At 31.8% G+C, this 21,247-nt stretch overlaps 1 protein-coding gene across 1 annotated transcript in view; it reads right to left on the reverse strand.

The window, feature by feature from the left end:
* Positions 1–7,367: 7,367 nt before the first annotated feature.
* Positions 7,368–21,247, reverse strand: part of MetRS (methionyl-tRNA synthetase 1) — a 41,945-nt gene continuing 28,065 nt past the window's right edge. Inside the window, exons 10-13 of the mRNA XM_072522316.1 lie at positions 13,642–13,779; positions 10,554–10,746; positions 8,924–9,118; positions 7,368–7,695 (exon numbers count right to left, since the gene is read on the reverse strand). Of these exons, the coding sequence (XP_072378417.1) occupies positions 7,543–7,695; positions 8,924–9,118; positions 10,554–10,746; positions 13,642–13,779 (679 nt within the window). The 3' untranslated portion in view covers positions 7,368–7,542. The remainder of the gene's footprint in view (positions 7,696–8,923; positions 9,119–10,553; positions 10,747–13,641; positions 13,780–21,247) is intronic.

A 21,247-nucleotide genomic window follows, 5' to 3' on the forward strand; every position in this document is an offset into this window, starting at 1 on the left:
TTATATCACATTTTTGTGTAATCTGTGGCATTTGTAGTTCATGTTTATCGATTTCCCGTATAATAAAAATGTCAAGTTGAGTAATAAAAACAATGTTAAAAGTTTCAAAAATCATTATTGTCACCAATGCCTCGTTTTGTGTATTACATGGAAATACGCTTTCGCTACATTGATACTTTCCCCACATGTGGCCGCAAGTTCTTTGCGAAGTTTATAAATCTACCTGCGGAATTCTTCATTGCAGTTTTATCTCATTTATTATGGAATTACAAGTTCAGTGAAACGCGTAATAAAGGTGAGTTTGTTTATATTTATGTAACGAGTTACTTAAGTCTGATAAAGGAATATAAATCTTTCTAAAAAATGTATAATAGTTTTTATTAAAAAAATATTTATTTCAAATTGCGTGAATGTTTATATTTATAGACAAAATGTTTAATGTTTTTCGGCATCTAAATTTTTATGATAACCTGCAGTTGGTAAAGATGTTCTTCCTCACGAAGTTTGGGTGTTGCATTAAATGTTCAAATTTTTTAGAAAACTGTACAGTTTTTCTGCAATAATGTGTTGTAGATGTAGATGACTTAAAGTCGGTGTTATTTCCTCTACGATTTCAACGCTTTTTATTAAACGTAGTTTTTTGTTTCACGTAATGTAATTTGCTTTTTTTAATTTTTAAATGCATATTTACAATCCACTCGTAAACAGTACATTAAGTAATTAGTAAATGGGATGACAATATTGACTTAATTTGGGTACCGTCTATCAACGATTCTCAATTTTCACCTATGTTACCAGGTCTTCTGGCCAAGACCTCTTCAGTATTCGTTCCTCTATTGGTGGCTGATATAATTCACTGATAATTTGGCTGTGGAGCATTGACTTACGAATTTGGCCTTGCTGGCGTGGAGTAATATGACATCTTTTACGGTTGGTGTGGTGCTCCTAGATCATTGTGGATGGTTGCATTGCTCACATACCAAGGGACGTTAGCTATCATACGCAATGTTTTCAATTAGAAGGTCTGCAAAATTTTTGTGTTTGAAGGCTTGCTACGGCCCCAGAGTTCTACGTCGTAAGTCCGTATTAGTTTTAGTGTGACTTTGTAAAGCAGTATTTTGTTCTCCAATGACAGTTGTGACTTTTTGCCAAGTAACCAATTCATTTGTTTCAATTTTGTATTGAGCTGAGTTTTTTTGGCGTTAATGTGTTGCTTCCAGGTGAGCTTTCGGTCCAAATGCAACCCAGGATATTTCACTAGGCCTCTAGCAAAAATAGGGACGTTGTTTAGACTAACTTGTGGACAGGTACGTCTTCTTGTTGTAAATGTGATTTGAGCTGATTTTCGTTTGTAATTTTGTAATTTCGTAATTTAATAATGTAATTTAAAGTAATTTTGTAGCTTTTCAGATGTTATGTCTGGGTCTTTGTTTGAAACTAAAACACTGTATCATCGGCAAAAGTCGCCACTGTGACGTCATCTGTAATAGATATGGCAGCAGTGAAGATTAGGTACAGGAAGGGCCGAGGACACTTGCCTGAGGAAATCTGGATTGGACTGAGTCATTGAAAAATCATCATTGATTTTTACTTGGAACAAACGTTTGTTAATATATTCAGGACAAGGTACTTATCGCTAGGCAGTAAAGATTTTAATTTGTATAGCAAACCGTTGTGCCAAACTTTATCAAAAACCTGCTGAATATCGAGAAATACTGAGACATGCATAATCTTTTCTTCCAAACTTGTCTTGATTTTATTTACTATATTGGGTTGTTAAATATTTTTGACGGAAACCAAATTGATTTTCGGGTATTATGTTCTCGAGTGGTACAGTTCCGCTTATTTTATTCGGACGATAGGAAGAAGGTTCTGTAGGCAATTTACTAATCATTATAATATGACCATATTTCCACTGGATTGAAAAATGGTTTAACTGCAGCATTCTATTGCAGATAATAGTAAGCATGAGAACTGCTTTCCTGGGTACATGTTTTAGGATTCTCCCATCGATTAAATCGTATCCTATGGCTTTGTGAGAGTTGATACTCATTATTACACTGCGAACCTCGGCTGGAGAAAATGCTTTTATTGGACTGATATTTGGCTGGGTGCATCTAGATATTCGCTAACTCCATCATCATTTACGTTTTGACCTAAATTTGTAGTAAATATATTTTCTAAATATTCTGCAAATACATCAGCTTTTTCATTGTTGGTCTTCGCCCAACTTCTATCAGGTTGTCTTATCGGAGGAATTGGTAATGTCGGTTTCTTGAATTTTTTATTTGCTCTCCATATAGAGTGGTCATCTGGAGAGATTGTTAATATAGAAATTAAAGGTGTCATTACGGGCTTGATTTAGTGCTGACGTTAGCTAGTGTGTTAGTCTATTTAGCTGTGTCTTATCGAGTGGATTTCGGGACCATTGCCATTTTGCACGCCCCCTCCTTTTTTCGGTTAAAATTTGTTTGATATGTAAGGCAATTATTTTTACTACCTTATCTGAGAGGATTTTTGTATAATAAGTTTCAGCGGAAGTGATCCCTGTCAGTGAGTTAATCATTGCCATATAGTCAGTCACTCCGTAGACATAGATTATAGGTGGTTTTTAATCTTTTGATTGAGTAGTTGATGTTTGGTTATCAGTGTTGTTAACAGTTTGGGTTCCATTGGTCTCTTGTTCTTCATGTTTATTTGTATGACTTTTCGTTTCTTCTTCGCTCGATGTCTGCTGTGGAGAGTAATTTGGGTTTTCGACTGTATGCTGAGGGTGTTTTATTTGATTTGAATGAGTGTATAAGGGTGCTGGATTTGTATTAACTTAAGCCGGTATTAAATTATATAATTTACTTAAAGTTTTAGAGAATTTTAAAAGCCTTAGTTTCGGTACTTTAAATTTTTTGGTACCTAAAATACAACGGAAGATTGTGGTTGTGGCTGAAGGTTGAATTAATTTTCAAAAGGTTAGGTAAGGGTTGTAATTGATTTTGGTGGTACTGTGACATATCAACCGATATTGTTTTTGGTTTTTGTAGAAATATGTGTAATTTTTGCATTCCTGCCATTGGATATGATTGTTGGTCGACTGGATCAGTCTGCTGGTTGAGATTTAACAATAAGAAAGTAAGGAATTAAATTTAATGATGATTAAATATGATGGTCAACTGTTTTATTTTATTTTGTTTTTAATCAGCTGTGAATTTATTTTTATGTAATGATTTGATGAAATTCTGTTAAATTAAGATTTGCAAACACGTACCCAGAGGGTAGATTTTGAACTTACATTTCTGGCTCACTTTTACAAATTATTAAACTGTTAATTTGTGAGTTATTTTGTGATATCGATAACGGTACGAATAGCTGTTGTTAACCGGGTGATGGATCAACTGCACTCGTAATTGCTTTTGACAAAACAATTATTTTTAATTTAATTCAAAACTTCACGCAAATCACTATGGTAATGGTAAAATATGTTTTTGGCTCTTGTATAGATACAGTGAGAGTCTTCCGAGTTAAATTCTTTCAATATGTTTTTTAATAAATCCAATTTTCGGCGTAGTAAATAGCAGCAATTATCCAAGTAGCCCATCTAGTAACAAACGGAGGTGGAGGTGATAGAACCTTTTCCGCCATTGCTCTAAATGTTTCTACATGGGTCGGAGTCTTTAAAAATATCTTTTTCGTTGATGAAATTGAGACCATGAGCTAAACAAGTAACATGTATCATTCTAGGATATAGCACCTGTAAACCACTCATAGCTTTACACATACCTTGTGCAGTATCTGTGGCCACTACAAACACATTTTCATGCAAAATGCCATTTGGCCACAAAAGGCAGTAGTTGAAGAATGCTGTTATACTCGAATCATTTATCTGTTCTAATTGTTTTAAAGTAAGATATATCCCTTTCTTCTTCAACTCCAGTTACACCGAACACAAAATTAGGAACATATATTTATTCTACGTTAATAGTTTCATATAACAATATCCAGATACTTCTGTTTTCTGCTTTTTTTTCACAATTCATTTAAAAGCCACATGTAGTTAGTAAAATAATTTTTATTCTTTAAATGCTTTTTATTTGCTAAACTGAGGGCATTCATAGAAATTTCACAATATTTGTAAAATTGCATATTTTTTTCAGTACTAAAAGCTGAAAAATTTTTCACAAATTGATTTAATATAACTCTTACTGATCGTTTTTCTGTAGGTGTCTTGAAATAAATAAAGTTGATTCATTGGCACTTATAATATTTCTGAATGTGCTGTATTTTAGGTACTAAAAAATTGTTCACATCTAGAGTATTGTTCTTGTAATGTTCCATCTTATAATATTAACATATCAAAAATTGAGACAGTTCAAAACAAGTTTTTGAAATATGTAGCATATAAACAGGATATACCTTTTGAATTAAATGGATTAATTAAAGATTCAAAGACGCTTTATGGCATAATTAATTTTACAGTCTTGTGTCCTCAGCTACTTGAGCAGGTTGGACTACATGTACTTCTCCGTAGAACACGATTGAACCAATCTTTTTATGTTCCTCTTCACAGAACCAACTATGCATATAATATTTTTTTATCTCGAGTACTATGATGTGTTCTCGAGCATGTGTTTATTTGAGTGGCTGTGGAATAGGTAATAATCATTTTGATGTGTAAAACTAAATTACGTGATTAAGTTTGTGATATTTATACTTTATTTTGTTTTATTGTATACATTGTTAATCTTATTTGACAGCAGCCCATTGAAAATACATAAATAAATAATTTTACTTAATATTTATTGTATTATTTAACTTTTAACATTTTTATAAAGTTATATAAACATTATTTTCAGATGAATTACTGGTTTAAGCTCTTCATTTTCTTGATGACAGTAGGATTTGTAAAAAGTTCCCATTTTATTAAAGTCGTAGTACTTGCTGGTCTAGGACTAGCTGGCTTATGGATGGTCCATACTCTAGCACAAGATTTTAGCACTATCCAAAACAACGGAGGTGAAAGTAGAGAAATTTATAAAAGATCTCTTGATAGAAATACTAAGTCTGCAATAGATTGGGAAAAAGTACTTTCAAGAGACCCAGTAGGTTGTGCCAGGAGCTTTTTGTGCCAACTTTCAGCAACTAGCGAAGATAATTTATTGGAGGAAGAAGTCAAAATTATTGATTTACTCAGGTCAGTTTTAATTCTTTTATTATTCATCGTCATCATCGCTGGTGCTACAACTCTAGTTGAGCATCGATCTTTCTAACCCTATTTCTCTATTCGGTTCTCTTCTTTGCGGCTTTCGATGCCATATCGTTTATTTTTTATTTGACATTCTTGAAAAATGTTTAAAAGTTAATATTAAGTCTTACTTCTCGACTTCTGTTATCCAAAGTTTCACGCCTGTTTAAGTATAGATCGAATCCACAATCTTTTTTAAACAAATTTACGGGTCATACTGTTGCTGAGATATATATTGCCGAATCATCTGCTGCATTCAATGTTGTCATAAATGGCTGAGCTATTTTTGCTAGTATTAGAGCCACATATCGTAGTAAAAATATTGCTGGTTTAGAAGCATCTTAAGTTTGTTGATTTTCCTTAAGATTACCTTAGTGCTTTGGCGGGCCGCGCCAAGGGTTGCAAAGGGTCGCAAGTTGCCAACCCTGGCCTAGAATGCCATATTTGATTGCAGAGGAAGTGAGGCATTTTATTCCGGAATGTTCTGTGGCTTTGAGCATTTCTGCTGGTAACATAATATCTGGACCTGGTGTCTTAGGTTTGAGTTTACTGACCGCCCATCTTACTTCACTCTAATACGTAACTACCATGATTATAAATCTTACTTAAACATTTAACATATCTAATATTAACTTTTTTCTATGTTTAGAAACACTCACAAAGAAAATACTTGGGCGAACAGACTGTTGCAGGAAGCAATGAAGAATGGAAAACAAGTGAAGATGCCAAGTCAGTGTATGAAGATATACAGATTTTGTCCTTATACAAGTCAAATGATGACAAGTTTGCTTAAATTATTTGGAAGATGGTTTCCAAAACAGAATCATTTTTCTTAGGAAACGAAGCGTATGAATTGGTTTTTATAAAGCCGTCTTGTGTATTGAATTTTGTAAATAGATTTTTAAAATGTATCTATGTAGTAAAAAATAAAATGGAATTATTTTACCTCTGCTTTTTACTATTAATCTAGACGTTTAATGTCTTTTGGCGAGTAATATGACCTAATTAAGTTGCTTTCCTGATTTTGAAAATGTTTTTTTTATTGAATGCAAATTTACAATCTACTGCAGATGGACACAAATACCTGCAACCCTCAAGGTAATTCTATCCGGTATGGAGGTATGACTATTCATTCAGTTGTCTAACAGTGAGCGAATCTTAAACATCCATTTAGTTAGCATTGAACACCAATTTTAGTCGGTTTGCAACGTTGCCAGATAACTTCGTAATTCGTGAAATATTTTTTGTAGTTTTGATATAAAAAACTAAGAGATGAAATATTTTTTTATTAAAATGAATGACGTAAGCGCCGTAAATAGATTTTGAGTGCACAAGCTCGTAAAATCATAACTCAGTTTTAAAATTTACAGAACAATAAGCAGAAGGAAATGCTTTTCTTATTGAGTTATCCAAAGTACAAGAATAAGTAGGGGAAGTATGCCTATGTTGGCATACCTAACTTCACCTTTTTTTTTTTTTATTAAAATACATGGTCATATTTGTTACAATTTTTTTTCTAGTTCAGTTGAATGTACCAATTAAGCTGGACATACAAAGGTCTCAATATTTTTAAGCCTCACTGCGATAACAGCCGATGACCAACTGAGCAACAGCAATTATTATTTCATACATAAGCAGTCTACCAGTGTTGCCGCTTATCATTTTAATAGTCATACCAGAAGAACTGCCAAATATAATACAGATATGAACACCAATTTTTTTGGCAAAAAAAACTATTTAAAGTAGAAAATACAAAAATATATGTAGTGTCCCTTATAATTTGGCCACCCACTGTAAATATGTTCTACTGTACTTAAAATATTTAAAGTAACAAATCATCATCATCATTTTTGGCTCGACATCTCTGTGGATTCTGGCCTGCTCTAAAATTCGTCATCATTCTGTTCGGTTTCTGGCAACTTCTGATTTTTAGTATCTCTATGTCGGTCTCAACCATAGACATATAATACAAAAAGACTGATTGTTGTAATACAGATACAGACCCGTTCCCCCAGCAGTGCGACAGAAAAAATTGACGCAAAGCAGTATCTGCATCTATTTCTAATGGGACGGCTTTATCGACCACCTGACCTAAATGACCAATGGGAAGGTACATAAAATAAACACAACAAATTGTAAATTTAGTATATTATCAAATAAATAAAAACACTTCTTAAATAAAATATGAAAACTGTATTTAAAATAGCATATTATCAATATTTAGAATATTGAAAAAAGAAAATAAATATATTTTTCTAACCAGATCACGAAATACTTTTATTTATCAACTTATATTATTTTTATTCTTATTTCTTGCTTTTTTTGCTTTTCTGGGTAGCAGCCACTGGGGCACCGCTTACTGAAGCCAATTGTTTTTTCAAAGCCAATAGTTTGTCTACTTCTGGTTGCCATACGGACTTTGCTGCTCCACCTTCTTTCAATTTTCTTACAACCAAAGCCTAAAATTAGCATAAAATTTAGATAGAATAACTAGGACATACAAATACACGAGAAAAGTGATAATTATATCGAATTTACGATTCAAAAAATTTTCTTTGACCTCTGAGTGTAAACAAAAGCCGGAAACATCTTAAATCTTAAATATATAACGAGAAAATGAGACTTTTCAAATGTGAAAGTTGGATGCGTATTATAAATTCCGTAGATATACAGAATTTCCAACATATAACAAACAATAAGGATGGTCAAAGATCAAATAATTTTTTACCCATATAAAAGAAAAGATGCTTATTTATGCTGTATCAAGAATGTATGATACAATCAAGTGACAGGTACACCAGAAACTAATTATAAACATTTTCATTTATGAGATAATTATAAAATCCATGATAAAGTGGGAGTTGAACGCATTACAGGAAGAGCAAAATATTTCATACAATATTAACCACAGAAATAAATATATTTTATGATTGTTGTATCATTTATTTTGTTATAATCGCTTCTAATAGCATTTTAGTGTAATAGAAAAAAGATATAGTAGCGAGAAAAACTAAAAACCTTGTAAAATATATAATAAATACTTCATTGTACAAAAATATGATTTCCGTTATATAGTTTATAAATACATTATACAATTGTATAATCGGACTAAGAGTATATGTTAGGAAACAGGATTAAGCTTGTATTTACTATTTTAAGCCCATATTGATTTTCTATTGCATTAGAATGGGTACACGTTAATATTTAATGCAGAAAATGCATTTTGAATTTGCCGCCAAATGTTTATAGTTTTGGGCCCCACCACAAGCGGCGTTAGAAACGTTTAGCTGACGCTAAACAGTTGGGTGTCGTTGGCGCACGCGTACTTCCCTTGTAACAGAGCTATTGTCGTTATTAAATAACCACAATTCATATATTGCAGCACATAATAGCAAATAATATGTTCATAGCGATAAAAAATTATATAAAATATGTGAAATACCTAAAAAATATATTGTATGTATAGGAAAAATATAAGAATAACGAGTTAAAAACTCAGAAGAAAAGAAACTTAGATCTGTATTCGATATATTCTGTAAATAATCCCATTTTTACAAGAAAATCCTCAAAAATTATAAATTACTAACAATGAAAAAAGATTTCTTCATTACCTAAACCAAAAAACTGTTATGGTGCCTAAATCTAATATCTATAATAATGTTTCAAATTCTAAACCTTGTGACTTACTTGCTTGGCCACTTCTTCTTCAATCTTCTGTGCTGCATTAGAATCTACAACGTCGGGTTTGGTAGGTGCGGAATGAGGAGCTGAATTTATTTTTAATGCTTCCAACTGTTTTTTTAAATCCAAAAGGATTTTTACCTCGGGTTGCCAGACTGATTTATCAGCACCGCTTGATTTCAGTTGCCTCACCTTATCACCCTATAATAAAATATTTATTTTTAAAATACTTTAATGATTTTAACTGTGTACTAAAGATCTTAACTTTAGAATTAGTTTATGTTTGTTATATGTCCTATGAGTTTAGGAAAAATATGAACATAACTAATCCAAGTTTGCTTTTTTTTTTAAATTTACTAAGAAAACTTTACTCGTATATTTACGTATTCATTCAATAGCAATTTTATAGCTGGAGTCACAAGGTAATGAATTTTCTGTCGAAATTTTTATACCATTTCACGAAATATTGATTAAGACACGTATAATGTATGAGGTTTTTTCTTATCTAACGACTATTTACAGTAAGTGTACTTAACCTCCACAGTAACAGTGTGAACTTTGGTTCACAGTAACTATCCTCAATCTGTCACCGGCTTCGCATCGCGATTAACTGCAGCAGAAAAGCAGAACTATTTCAAAGCATTGTGCTGGTTAAATAAGTGTTATTGATTTTTGTCAATCACACCGCTATACAGTCCATCTAATTTACAAACCGTTGCACGTCATTATCTACGTCAGAGATCGAAGTTGACATAGTTGCCAAAGTATAACAAAATCCTGAATCCATTTTAAATCAAATAGGTCACATAATTATTATTGCAAAAGTTTACAACAACAGTATACAACAAAATAAATTAATATTTCATGTAAATAAATAGAAACAAACCAAGAGTTAAAAAATAATCTTGTTAAAAACAATTTGAGCCGATTGTTTAAAAAACAACATGGGTAGTTTAATAGTAAATAATAAAAACAAAACTAAAGTGTCAACACCACTACTGTCAAATAAGTGTTACCAATTTATGCCAAAATTTCACCTTCGTTCGATTACAGTTACAGTGTGTTCCGAACAAATGTTCTTTATAAAAACGCTTTATAATGCATTTATACAAATTAAATGAAACATATTATTGTGTATTTCTTTAAGTTAACATTAATAGAAATCTTTAAATATTATTTCTACGCGTATATAATAAAATATGTCTAGTGGCTGTAATGCCAGTGTACTCGGCAAAGTGATTCTAAAAAATAACACACCTACCGCCTAAATATTTCGTGTTGGTATCAGGTGACGTCACTAGCTATGACGCCGATGACGTGCAACGGTTTGTAAATTAGATGGACTGTAAGTGTAGTAGTACTCTACTTGTCAAACACAAAACAATGCTCGCTAGGCTTTAAACTAAATTTATATTTTAATTGGCATTGAAATAAATAAGACCCCTTAGGAAGAATATTTTGGTTCTGTTGTTATTCAGAGATTCTTTTAATTCGCCCAAATAATAAAATTTGCTGGATGGACGGTTAGTTGGATTTTGTATGCCGTGTTTCCAAGCGGTTCTTTTTGTAGCTACATTTTTTATTTTGTCGTATGTTTTTCTTGGGATTATAATTTATTTATTAATGAATTCCATACCTGACTAGCTACTGCTGCTTCTAGATCTCCGGCGCTTTTTAAATCCCCACTCGGACTGGTTTCTTTAGATTGTTGTTTGCCTGCGAATTTTTTCTTCAACTCTTCTGCAAGGCTTGGTTCAATTTTAGCAAACAACGGCGAGGGTTCTCCTAATTTATGACCTGCTGAAAGCATGGTAACTATTTCTGGGTTACTAAAAATAAATAACAAATATTAAATAGAGAAATATTAACAATGTATGCGAAATCTATTATTACTTCAGCAACAATTAATTAAATACTAATAAAAAGATTCCCGTTGGTTGAGGCACCTACCGGGCACGTTTCCAGTTGGAAGATAGGAGAATACTTGGGACAGTGTCTGGTTATGGAGGTTTCAGGAGGGGAGAATCTTTTAACCCCCTACCAAGAGCTCGCCGTGGATCACCTCCTCCAATTCCAAGTGAAGGTAACGCGCTGTGGATGTAAGGTCGTTGGAGTAGTAGCGGCCGTAGCGTTTTCCTGGGGGCACCAGGCGACTCTCCCTTGTAAGTAGCCTCATTCGGTCATGCAAGTCTCTGGCCGGGCCACAGTATATTGCTTAAAAAGAATCAGTAGGTTCACTCTCGCATTTTCACGGTTCCAATTTTGAATCCACTCCTAGGTCCGTGCCGGTCCGTGCGCAATAGATTTGGCGAAAAATGCTGCTGTTGCAAGATTTAAAATATTCCATTAGTTTCAAAGAATATTCCAAAATTATAATATCACTGTTCCAGAAATATAAACACATAATTGTAAAATTTTGAAAAATGACTTTATTATATTGGAGGGGTTAAAACTGCATTTTCCATATATTTTTAAACCATCATAACTGTACTTACGGAAACACCGGTCATGGCGAAATTCGTAAGTAAAATTAAGACGATTTACAAATATGTTGAAAATACAGTTTTGATCCCTCCGGCACAATAAAGTCATTTTTTTAAATTTTATGTCAATATACTTCCGGAACAGCGATATATGCTATTACTTTTCCATCGTTGTCTGGAGGTGGAATCTGATTTTATCTTTCAAAATTAGGATTTGACTGTTACTGTTCCTGTCTGTGAGTATCTTAGCTGGGTGTAACATATGTTCTACTATTTTGTATTCTGCAAGAATTTGAGTATTACCTTATTTGCAGAAACTATATAACAGGCCTCCCAAAACCCAGCTTTGGTTTGATTCGTCATGCTTTAGTCTTAAAAAAAAAAACTTAAGCTATGTAAAAAACATAATTTTCTTGATCCTTTTAAAAAAGAATATTAAATAGATGAGAACATTTATATCGCATGTTAGGATTCGATCAATTAATTTTGTACTCAGCCTGAAGCCTTTTTTAAGTCAATAAATCAAAATTTGTCTTAAGGAAAATCTATTTTTATCCATAGTGCCCCATCATATCTTGAATGTCGCTATACGTTCATTAATATTGAAGATATTGTGTATCTTCCCTATCTACCCTTTTAGTAGTCGCCTTGTTTATTTCTTGTATCTGAATATATTCGTTATATCCTCTTCTTTCATTTGCTATGTCTCATGTTAGGATTCAATCAGTTGATTATTTTGTACTCAACCTGGCGCATTTTTTAAGTCAAAAAATCAAAATTTGTGTTATGGTAAATCTATTTTTATCCATAGTGCCCTATCCTATTTCGTATGTCGCTATACGTTCATTAATATTAAAAATACTGTGTAGTGCCCTTTCATTTAACGCATCACACGCTCCAATGCCAAAATGTGTATTTTTTCTGTCTCAACAGCATTTTTACAGTTTTTACTTAATTATATTTAATTTTGGTAGATGTTGGTAGTTCAGATTTCTTTCCTAGGTGGCGTAGTTACCTTACTGGACAAACAGTGTGACATCCTAGCCTCTAGTCTATATCGATAGATTGTCCCAATTGTAAATGTATGTAAAAATATGAGTTTAACTATCTACGTTGTGAACGTAGTGATCCTACAGTGGGATCTTTAGGCTATATCACATTTTTTCATTTTATTATTTTGTTATTAATAAGTTGTGATTGTGGAAAGATATATATATATATATATATATATATATATATATATATATATATATATATATATATTCTATTCTAACTTGTATTCATAGTTCGCTACTTGTGTTTTTTATAATCCTGTTTTTATTATAACTGCTATTGTAAAATTGAAATCCTCAAAATATAATTTATAATTCGAATGTATTATTATTTTTTTATCTATAGAAATTAGTTTCCTCATTATCTCTTCGTTTTATGAGATTTCTCACCAGTAACAGTGAATACAGCGAGATTTTCTAATGAATACAAAAAATTAAATATTTGATTAATCCATATAATCGATATAACTGATAGATTCAACATAATACATTTTGAAGGACAATCAGTAATCATTATTTCGGAAACTATCGATAATTGTCAAAAACGTTAAATTACGGAAAGTATTCATTATTCCGAAAATCTCATTAAATTTTAGGTCGCCACAAGTCACACTTTTCCTATTTATTTTCGAGCAGTGTATTAAAAATTATATTGAGCAGTGTAACAAAAACTGGAATTTACCTGCGCGTGGAACTCATGCGCGTGAAAAAAATGGAACATGAAGAACAAAGGACTGGCGGCAGAGTGAACCTACTGATTCTTTTTAAGCAATATACTGTGGCCGGGCGGTCCTATTATATCCCTAGCTACTCATGGGACTTTAAAATGATATCGAACCAGAAACCAAAACCTTCCTCCCAAAATTCCTTACCGGGATGAGTGGATGGAACGAGAAGTGATCCGTCGGAGTAGGCTCGCATGGTTCACAGATGGGTCCAGAATTGACTAGCGGGTAGGCGCTGTAATATATGGTAGTGGGATCGGATTTGATCAGTCTTTCAGGAAGAGATCTTTGCAATCCTGGTATGTGCTCAGGATATAATAGCGTATCTCCAAAAAGATGGCTGGACAATATGAAAGAAAAGGCAGGAGAATTCATGCACCATATAGCAAGAGACAAATTAAAATGTTGAAAGAAGAAGAAAAACATTTTGACTAAACTTTGTGTCTTCTATAAAATATACTCACCTAGGAATCAAAACAATGTTAGATGTATTCAATTGCTTCTTCAAATTCTCACTGGTTTCAGGCATATATGGTTGTAACAGCGTGGCTATCAAACATGACAAATTACAACAGATACCAATCACGGTTCCAGCACGTAATCTGAAAACAAACGTTATAATATTATTAGTTTAATTGTGAAACAAACATAAAAGCCTCAAAGTCATGATACTGATATAACATTGGACATTATTATGCAGGTGTGGCATTACTTTAAGACTTTTCCAGTAGTGCTGGTATTATACAAAAAAAAAACATAAAATCTAAGCAAATTTGGCCAATTTCAAATCGAGTGGCATAGAATTTTTAGTAAAGATATTATTATTTCGTGTGAACAGTATTATTCCGAAAAATATCGAACGATTCATCTACAGTTCTGAGATAAAAGCCTGAGGCCGCCCAAATGGAGTGCTTTTTTATATGAAACAAATAATGGGCAAGCTTCTAGATGATCTAAATTGTGTTGTACAAAATTTTAAAGAATTTTATTTAAAAAAAAAATAGGATTCCAAAACTATTATGCGAAATGTATTAATTCGATTTAAATGAAAGTTAGTGGACTGTTTTATTATATTATAAATATTTTCTAGGCCATTTATAAAGGTCCTAATATGTAATCCAAGTGGTTGAAAAACAATGAATTAGAAAAGGCTTGTTTCCCCCCTTTTATTATATTTATTGCTATTTTGCAGCAAGAAAAATAAATTAAAACATTTGTAACGTTATAAACGTCACATGTTTGTTATTTTTCTTTTAATAATTGAAGGGGTGAGTGGATGAAGGGGGTAAGTGACATTTTTTAAGAAAATGAGTTATCCGCATGGATGAAGGTGGTAAGTGCTAAATTAAATTTTCCACTTATCCCCAGCCTTCTATGATTTAAAATAACTGAGATAGCCAGCGTATGAAGGAGGTAATTGACCATACTACTTTAAATATCTAGTGAATGAAGGAGGTAAGTAACAAGATAAAGTACTTACTTTCTTCATCCATACCACAAAGAATAAAAAGTTTTGAACTACAAGTAAATTCCATATGATGAGATCGTTGCTCTTCCTGAAAATGGAAATGAAGAGGCTCTTAATTGGCCCACTAAAACCAAGAAAAAAATATTTCCACTAAAAGTAAAAGTAACTAGAAAAAGACAGAAAAAGATTAAAGAATGGAAAGCACGAAAACGTGCCAAGTGCAGAGAAAATGGTCTGGCTTACATTTCTAAAATAGGCCAAGTAAAACCCGCTAAAACCGTTAACTCTGGGATTTTGTGCAATGAAAATTGCCGCTACAAGTGTTCTCAGTCAATAACTGTAGAAGAAAGGGAATCAATATTTTCTTCCTATTACAAACTAGATGTAAATGCAAAAAACTGCCTTCTTTTTAAGAGCATTAAAAAAAGGGAACCAATGAGAAAGAAAACTGGAGCATTAAAGCATAAAACTGCCACCTACCAATACAATGTAACTTGTAGTGGCCGGCAAACTACCGTATGCAAACGGGCTTTCATTTCCTTGTTTGCAATCAGTTTGAAAAAGGTTGATCTAATCCAAACTTCAATAAAATCAGGGAAAAATGCTCCTGAACCGGACAGAAGGGGAAAACACGCAGTCAGACCTAACAAGACCCCTGCTGAAGTTGCTGCTTACGTCATTGAGCATATTTCCAGTTTCCCAGCAGAAGAGTCGCACTACTCCAGGCATTGTAATATTCACAAAAAATATCTTTCACCGCAACTTTCGATCCCTAGAATGCATAAACTTTACCTAGACAAATGCCGAACTGACGGAAGAAATGAAAAATTTCAAATAAAAGCGGCTACATACCGATTCATTTTTAATAATGAATTTAATCTGTCTTTTGGTTATCCCAAAAGCGATACATGTAGCATATGCGATTCTGGCAAAAGTAATGAAGAGCACGCTGAAAATTACAAATCAGCGTTTGAATCTCAAAAAGCAGATAGAGAATTTGCTAGCAAATCAGAGAACACTGTGTATGTAACATTGGATCTAAAGCAAACTATGCCCCTACCTAGGCTTAGTACCTCGAAAGCCTTTTATCTTAGACAAATGTCGTTTTACAACTTAGAAATCCACATAATAACCAAAAATGTGGAAAAAACCGTTTTCTGCACATGGACCGAAAATCAAGCTTCCAGAGGTAGCTCGGAAATTTTTAGTTGTTTTCTACGAACAATCGAAGTGGATCCAGCCTTCAAAGGAAAATATCATCTAGTTTTGTGGACGGACTCGTGTGCCGGCCAAAATAAAAAATTTTTGATGGTATATTTTTGTTTCAGTATCTTGTGGGCAAAGGCATCTTTAAAACGATTGAGCACAAGTTTCCAGAGGTAGGACACTCGTACTTAGACTCAGATAGAGCATTTGAACGTATTGAGAAACGACTAAAGAAACATCAAAACATTTACATCCCTGATAAATATCGTGATGTGATTGTTTCTTCAACCAAGAAAAATAGGGTGATAGACATGCAACATCACTTTAGAGACACGGAAAATATTATGAAAACCATGAAACTAATGAATAGAAAAAAAGATCTTAATGAAAAGGTTAATTTCAAAACTGGAATACAGTGGATTCGCGTAGATATCTTTGGATCATACCTTTTCAAGAAGTCTTACGATTACTACACACCTTTCAAAATGATATATATCCTCAAGCAGAAAAATTTCCCATCCCTTCTACCTGAAGAATTCAACATTCCAAGTCATATCCAAAATACTGGATCCTTAAGCAAACATCATAGCGCAACAAAAATTTTAAGAAGGTGGTACAATACCCTTAGACTGATTCAAAAGCTGCTTAGAAATTCAGTGTTTGTCAGTCTTTTGTAAAACCAAAAATATAAGTGTTTACCTGACATCCATGTTATTTTTTTCCTGGTTATAGCTCTTATTCAAAAGAAAATGCAAATATTTATCCTAGATAAAGGAGGTAAGTCCACATACCCCCTTCATTTTGGCATAGACATAATTTCTAACACAAAAAAGTTTTTGGATAAAAGAGGTAAGTACAAATATATATATAAGTGTAATATCATACCCTTATTCATGTGAAGAGATAGCAGTTTGAATTCGTCTAAAAAGAGTTTATTATCGTTAAAATTCTACAATATAAATTATTAACAATAATAACATAACTAAAATAACTTAACAAATATACAAACCTAAAAAGAGAATCAAGAACAATGCTATTTCTTACGCCATTAAGTAATTTGACAATTGTACCATACAATTTACAATATGTCAATGTCAATAAAACTTAAACAGTCATACAACCTAAAACTTTAAATAACTAAAAATAACTAAGCCCTGCTGTTTCACTTAAAATAAACATAGGTTTACTTTTACATCCCCCTACCAAAAAGGTATGATAAACCATCTAAGTATATGGTTTATCACAAGGCATCAATTTTGAAATATGGAAATAATTCATATCATTCTTTTTGTATCCAATATCTACTTCATATAATGTATTTGAAATTTGTTTTTTTATTTGAAATGGACCTACTCTTATTTCGTCAAGTTTTTTTCTATTTAGTTTTGATTTATTTTCTACATATGCCCAATCTCCCTCTTTGAATTCATAGGATTTTCTATTTTTGTCATACAGTTTTTTATTATATTCATGATGTCGTACCGAATTTTTATAGGCTATTTCTTTATCTTTTGATACATTTGTTGTCTCACACAGTTCCTCGGGAACAATCGGATCTGCTTTTCCAAAAAGCAAATATTCTGGGCTATATCCGGTTACAGAATGATCTGTTTTATTGTATTCCTCTATACATTCTTCAGCTATTTTTGTCCATGCTCGAATTCTAGTTTCATTTTGTTTGCATCTTATTCTCTTAACTAATGTCTGATTAAGTCTTTCATTTAATCCATTCGAGAATGGACAGTCTACTTCTACATTTTCTTTTCCAGGTTCATATTTAATGTCGAAGTCAAATTGTGAAAGAAAATGTGTCATATCTCCTAATTCTTCATCTGGTCTTGTACGAAGTTCTCTTCCCTCGAGGGGTTTATGATCAGTAATAACGAGAAATTTTCTTCCCATTAGCCAGTATTGCCAAAATTTTATTGCTTCTTTAATTGCCAGGCATTCTAAAAAAATAGCCTTTTTATTTTTTTGATATTTGTTCAATTTTTTTGAAAAGTATGCTACGGGTTTCATTTCTCCATCTCTTTGTTTTTGTTTCAGAACCGCACCAATTCCTAGAACACTAGCATCTGTATATATAGTTGTAGGAGCATTTGGGTTAAAAATGGCTAGTATAGGTTCAGAACAGAGGATATTCTTTGCCCTATCAAAAGCTGTTTGGCAGCTTAAAGACCAGTGGAATTTGATATCTTTTCTAAGTAAATTATGTAGTGGCTCTAATAACCTAGCTGAATCTTTTATATATTTGTGGTAAAAATTTACTTTTCCCAAAAACTGTCGTAATTTTTTTCTCGTGTCTGGTGCTGGAAAATCTCTGATCGATATTAAATTATCATGTAACGGACGAACTGAATTGTGTCCCACAATGTGTCCTAAATATTTAACCTCTTCTCTTGCAAAATTACATTTTAGAAGTTTGAGCCTAAATCCCTCTTCAATAATTGCTTTCATAAGTCTTTCTATATGGTCTAAGTGTTCTTCAAATGATAATGAGAATATTAAAATGTCATCTATGTAGTTTATACAAAATGAATTTAAATTATGCTTCCTGATAATATTACTTAAAATTCTTTGAAATATTGCGGGAGATGTTTTAAGCCCAAAAGGTAAGCATTTCCATTGCCAATGACCACTTTGGGTAACGAAGGCTGTCTTGTATTTATCTTTTATCCGAACTGGAATACACCAAAAAGCAGAATTTATATCTAAAGTAGTAAAGAACCTAGCATTCCTTGTTTTGGTCAAAATCTCGTCAATTAAAGGAAAAGGTTGGGGTTCAGGAATAATTAATTTGTTTAACTCACGAAAGTCAATGCACAATCTTGTTTTAGATCCTTCATCTTTTTTAAAAGCCAATGTAACAGGTGCTGCAAAAGGTGAAGATGATTCTTCTATTAAATTTGCTTTTAATAATTGTCCTATTTGAAATTCTATCTCTTTTTGGTCTTCTATCGAGCATCTATAGGGTCTTTTTGCAACAAATTTATGTTCTAAAAGTTTAATTTGAGCTTCATTATTTTGAACCTGCCCAATGTCAAATTTATGTTTTGCAAAAATATTGTCATATTTATTTAGTAATATTTCTATTTTATTTTTCTGATATGGCAATAAATGTTGTAATTTTGCTTCAAAAAGTTCTGTGGGAATTCCCTCATTAAAGTTTATGGAGTATTCTGTAATATTAATATTATAATTAAATTTTTCGATTTTTTCTTCAATTTTTCCGTATAATCTTTGATAAATCTCTAAATCAAAATCTTGTTTCATTTGAAAATTTAAAATAGAATCTAATCCGAGTAGAATATCGTACTCAAAATATTCATCATTAATTACAAAAAGATTAATATTTTTCTCAATTTTATTAATTTTCAGTTTTGCAATTAGTTTTCCTGTAAAATTTGTTCTGCCATTTATCGTTTTAAACATATTCCTATCTTCTTGAATATCTAATCCTAACTTTCTTGCCACCTTCGAATTCAGAAGAGTAACATTTGAGCCTGGGTCATAAACTCCACATAATTCTTTATTATTTAGGAATACTTTTAATTTGATCAATGGCAGCAAATCTAGTTTTTTTGTTCAGTTACTGTTTCATTTAATGTCTCCTGTATAGCAATATTATTAATATATTTAATATCATTTGATTTGTTTTCTTTTGTTAACTTTTTATCTTTTTGCTTTAAACGGCATATTGCCTCTAGATGAAACCTCCCAGGGAATCCTTTTCTATCACAATATTGACAAGTAGTTTTCTGTTCTTCTGGTATTATAGTAGATTTTTGATAAAAATTTGGTTTTGTCTCCAATTTATTCTTCTTTTTTATAACTAAACTTTCCAATTTTCGTAATTCACCTACCAATTTTTCCATTGTTGTAACGTCAGCTCTATTAATATTATCTTGTATATAAATTGGCAAATTTGTTACAATTAAATCAATTAGTATATCAATGGGAAAATCATTCTTTATATTTAGCAATAAATTTTCTTTACGAAACGCATAATCAACAATACTACCACCTATATACCTAAAAGAATAAGCTTGCCTATGATTATGCCAACCTGTTTCACAAAAACTATCTAAAAAATTAATTTTCCATACCTCAAAACTGTTATCTAAGCCTAATGTTATTATTTTTGATTCAAACCATTCTTTTGCTATTCCATCAAGAAACAAACGTAGAATCAAAATCTTGTCTTCATCAGCAACCACCTCACATCGCAAACATTCTGATTCGAAGGTCTTGAGCCATGAATTCATTGGAACATTATTTCCATCAAAATTTCGAAGTACAAAATCATCTTTTATTTTTTTTAAATTTTTCTTTTCAACTTTAGGTAAATTTGTGTCATTAAATTTCTGGAGCAACTCAGCAAATGATGGAAATTGTTCAGCTGTTTCTATCTTCTCATACACTGGTAATAAGGTCTGTTGTAAGTACTCACTTTGATAAACCACATCACCATCTGAATCAAAATAAATCTCCTTCAAATTGTCTTCTAATGCTATAGTACATGTTCTAAAGGATCCTCTTGTTTTCATAGATGCTAATATATTCTTCACTTTTTTCAGATGAAATAGTTCAGAATGATCAATTTGAAGTTGTTTTTCAAAGGGGATTTCATAATAAAAACGGGACCCTGTTGGCTGCAGCCACTTAAATTTATATACATTTTTCTTACTATCACTACTGTTTGCTTCTATAGCCATGCAAATTCTCATTGATGTAAAATTCATTCTTAAATATCGTTTTATCCAAATAACGGCTTGGAAATTTATAGTTATCACTATATTTTTTTTATCAGCTTAAGTTCTTGATTTATAAGTAACTTATATAGTTTCACTAAGTAACCTATAGTTTCACTTATTCATGTGAAGAGATAGCAGTTTGAATTCGTCTAAAAAGAGTTTATTATCGTTAAAATTCTACAATATAAATTATTAACAATAATAACATAACTAAAATAACTTAACAAATATACAAACCTAAAAAGAGAATCAAGAACAATGCTATTTCTTACGCCATTAAGTAATTTGACAATTGTACCATACAATTTACAATATGTCAATGTCAATAAAACTTAAACAGTCATACAACCTAAAACTTTAAATAACTAAAAATAACTAAGCCCTGCTGTTTCACTTAAAATAAACATAGGTTTACTTTTACATATATTTTTCAAATAAGTTTTTAAAAATCGGGGGGATTTTTGTTTTTACAATAAAATTTATACATATCCTACCTGTGAGAATAAAAAAAATCGGTTTAAAAAATCGATTAATAAAAAAGTTCCAACAATAAAACTTTGTTAAATTAGTTAAATTTCTCAAAAACTTACTTTTGTTACTTACTTCCTTCATCCACTCACCCCTTCAATTAGCAAGGAAAGT

The sequence above is a fragment of the Diabrotica undecimpunctata genome, chromosome 2 (genome assembly GCF_040954645.1).
Source record: "Diabrotica undecimpunctata isolate CICGRU chromosome 2, icDiaUnde3, whole genome shotgun sequence".
Classification (NCBI taxonomy): domain Eukaryota; kingdom Metazoa; phylum Arthropoda; class Insecta; order Coleoptera; family Chrysomelidae; genus Diabrotica; species Diabrotica undecimpunctata.